Source organism: Monoraphidium neglectum (assembly GCF_000611645.1).
Source record: "Monoraphidium neglectum strain SAG 48.87 unplaced genomic scaffold scaffold05675, whole genome shotgun sequence".
Classification (NCBI taxonomy): domain Eukaryota; kingdom Viridiplantae; phylum Chlorophyta; class Chlorophyceae; order Sphaeropleales; family Selenastraceae; genus Monoraphidium; species Monoraphidium neglectum.
In genome coordinates, this window is record NW_014007955.1 from 1 (window position 1) to 2,952 (window position 2,952).

At 67.8% G+C, this 2,952-nt stretch overlaps 3 protein-coding genes across 3 annotated transcripts; 2 read left to right on the plus strand and 1 right to left on the minus strand.

Annotated features, from left to right (window-relative positions):
• Nucleotides 1–32: 32 nt before the first annotated feature.
• On the plus strand, nucleotides 33–254 carry MNEG_15792 (hypothetical protein; the record flags this gene model as incomplete). Its single annotated transcript, XM_014035735.1, has 1 exon — nucleotides 33–254. A coding segment is annotated over one exon (222 nt), but the record flags the coding sequence as incomplete, so codon positions are not given.
• Nucleotides 255–1,126: 872 nt separating this feature from the next.
• On the minus strand, nucleotides 1,127–1,714 carry MNEG_15793 (hypothetical protein; the record flags this gene model as incomplete). Its single annotated transcript, XM_014035736.1, has 1 exon — nucleotides 1,127–1,714. The coding sequence occupies one exon, from the start codon at nucleotides 1,712–1,714 to the stop codon at nucleotides 1,127–1,129; it is 588 nt and encodes a 195-aa protein (XP_013891190.1).
• A 402-nt stretch (nucleotides 1,715–2,116) lies between these two features.
• Nucleotides 2,117–2,943, plus strand: MNEG_15794 (hypothetical protein; the record flags this gene model as incomplete). The annotated part of the gene is made up of 1 exon (XM_014035737.1): nucleotides 2,117–2,943. A coding segment is annotated over one exon (827 nt), but the record flags the coding sequence as incomplete, so codon positions are not given.
• Nucleotides 2,944–2,952: the final 9 nt, after the last annotated feature.

Sequence of the window (2,952 nt, forward strand, 5' to 3'; positions counted from 1 at the left end):
CCCCCCAACTCCCCAACCTCGCCCTCCCTCAGGCCCTGCACCTGCTGCCCGGGGAAATCCTGATGGCGGGCTCTGAGCCGGCCCTCCACCGCTACCGGTTCTCATTGGAAACGCTTGCCTCGAAAGTGGACGTCACCTGCGACAGCGCGTTCGCGCTGGACGTGCACGGCGGCAGCGGCACGGTCGCGGTGGCGGGCGCGGGCGGCGCCGTGCTGCTGTCGCACTACGGGACGCGCGTGGGGCGCATCGTGTGAAGGGGGGAGGCGCCGCGCGCGGCCTGCTGGTCTCCACGGCCCGGGCGGCGGGCGGGCGGGCGCGAGAGGGCGCGGTGGCGGCCGCTGGCCTTGTCCACTCTGGTTTGAGCTCAAGGCTGATGCGTCCAAGCTGCCGCGGTTCATGATCAGATGCGGCGGCAATGTCACGCAGGCTGCGCAAGCAGCAGGCGGCGTGTGGCTGTGTAACACCCATATACAAGCCCTGTGCGGGGGTCACGGGCGCCCAGCCGCCCCGCCACCCCCCTTCGCCGCCCCCAACAGCCCAGCCGCGGCTGCGTGTACTGTGCCGTAGTGCCTCCCTGACACTCTGCACGGCATGCGTCCCTCCCAATGCGATACAGGCTGCCCTTGGAGACAAAACCCTGCTCTGCCAATCCCTTGCATGGCGCAGCCAGCACCAGTTACTGCTCAATTGGGAGGTGCAGGCGCACACAAAGTGCAAGGAATGGCCTCGCGCGGGAAAGATACTGTAGACAACAGAGACTGAGACACGAGACGGTCATAATGGAAAAGGAAACACGTCCATCAAAACGCAGGTTCAGCACGGCGGCAAATCACCATTCGAGGCTGCCGCAGGGGCCCTAGCCACGTCAGCAGTCTATAGCGCGCATGCGTGTCTGAGCGTGGTCCCTGCATCTCCAGCCATGGCAGTGGCAAGCGGCGCAGCCTGCCGCTTGCAGGGGAGTGCACACGCATGCGCCGCTGGCGCGGACGCAAACATAGAGACGGCCCCACCGTTGCAGCGCGGGCTGCAGCGTGACTGCTCCACCAGCTCCGCGCCCCCCCCCCAGAAAGCCGCGTCGCGCATGTGCATGCGCACCGCATGCGCGCCGCATGCAGGCCACATGCAATCAGCCGCGGTACCCCTCCGGCGGCGTCTCGTACAGCGCATGCCGCGTCAGTGGGAACGGCTCCAGGTCCTCCTGCGCCGCCGCCAGCCTCAGCGCCGGCGGCAGCGCGGCCAGCGCGGCCTGCTTGAGCCGCAGCTTGTCGAGCATGCCTGCGCGCCACGCCTTGTGCTCCGCCATTTTTCGGCTCGAGTACGCCTTGGCGTGCGCCTGGTTGGCGGCGAGCGCTTCGGGCGCCTCGGCGGGCGCGCTGCGGTCCTGAGGGACCAGCATGGTCAGCACGCGCTGCAGCAGGGGGTCCTTCTCGTCCATCTTCTTGACTTCAATCCTCGCCTTGGGCTTCTTTTTTGGGGCGGCTGCGCCCTTGCCCTTGGCGCCGCCTTTCTGCTTGCCCGTGGCCTTGGCCGCCGCGTAAGCACGGAGCTGCTGCTGCTGCTGCTGGTAGTGGTGGTGGTGGTCGCTGCTATGGTTCTGGGACAAGCAGGGACGCCGCTGCCAGGGCAGCATGAGTGCGCCGACGACGGCCGAGGCTGCGTGCTGCAGTGGTGCCGACGCTCCTGCCGGCGCAAACGGCGCCGCTGCTTGTGCCATGCCCAACAATGATCCCGCTAACCGCGACAACATGCTATGCGGAACCTAAGGTCGGTTGCCTGACTTTCCTGCCAGCGCTTGCTGAAAAGATCTGGGTGAATGAGTCGAAATCCTTGCTTGATGCGCAATTATAACTTTGGGGACCGCAACATTCACTTTTCGCAAGCTGGGGAGAGCGTCGTCGTGATCTTTGAACGGTCACCAGGTGCAATTCAGCTCGAAGAAGGGGTGTAGACTATCATACCAGTACCATTGCTAGACAGTTTTCGTGTCAAATAATATGTTCACAACGCCATCCAGAAGCCATTGCATCAAATCAGGGCTGTCAGAGCCTGCGCGTGTGAATTAGCGGCCATCTTAGCCACTTGAGGCAGTCTGAGAACGATCACGAGTTTCAAAGCAATGTCGCAGCTTGCAGGGCGGCGCGCCAGCGCCGCTGAGCCACGCCGCTCTTGCTGGACCCAACCACGCGCTGTGCGTGCTGCTCGCGCCGCACGCACGCGCCTGGTGGCGGTCCGCGCGGAGCAAGCAAACACAAGCATAACAGCGCAGCTCAAGGCCGCCACCCGCCCGGTCCGCGCAGCCGCCAAGCAGCTGCTCGAGCGGCGCGGCGGCGCCCCTGCGGACGACACCGACGCAGCGCGCCCGCCGCCGGCGGCGGAGCGCCTGCAGGCGTCCTTCGCCCGCCCACAAACCGTTGCCCTCTCCGCCGCCGCCTTTGCCACCGTCGCCGCCGGCGTGTTCGGCCCGGCGCCGATCCTGCTGCCTATCGATGCGGCGGCGCACGCCTTTGTCGCCGCATCGACGACGCCCGAGTGGCGCCTCCAGATCGGCGAGCGCGTGATCTCGGACGTCCCGATCTACCTCGGCCTCGCCGCCTGGCCCGTCCTCGCCACCGTCGCCGCCGCCGCGCCGCAGTCGCTGCGGCGCCGCGGCGCGGCGCTCGCTTCGCTCGGCGCGTCCTGGGCGCTCTTTGTGGCGGGCGCGGGGGCGGTGTTGCAGAATGACCCCCCTCTCGTCAGCTTCCTGAAGCACGCGTTTGCCAGGGCCCGGCCCAGCAACGAGATCCACCACTCCTTCTCGTTCCCAAGCGGCCACACCACCGCGGCCGTCTTCATATCCGGCGCCGCGCTGCTGGTTCTGCTCCCCCTCGCGCGGCGGCGGCTCGGCGCCGGCGCCGGCGCCAGCGGCGGCAGCGGGCGCCTGCCGGACGCCGTCGCGCTGCCGGCGTGGGGCGC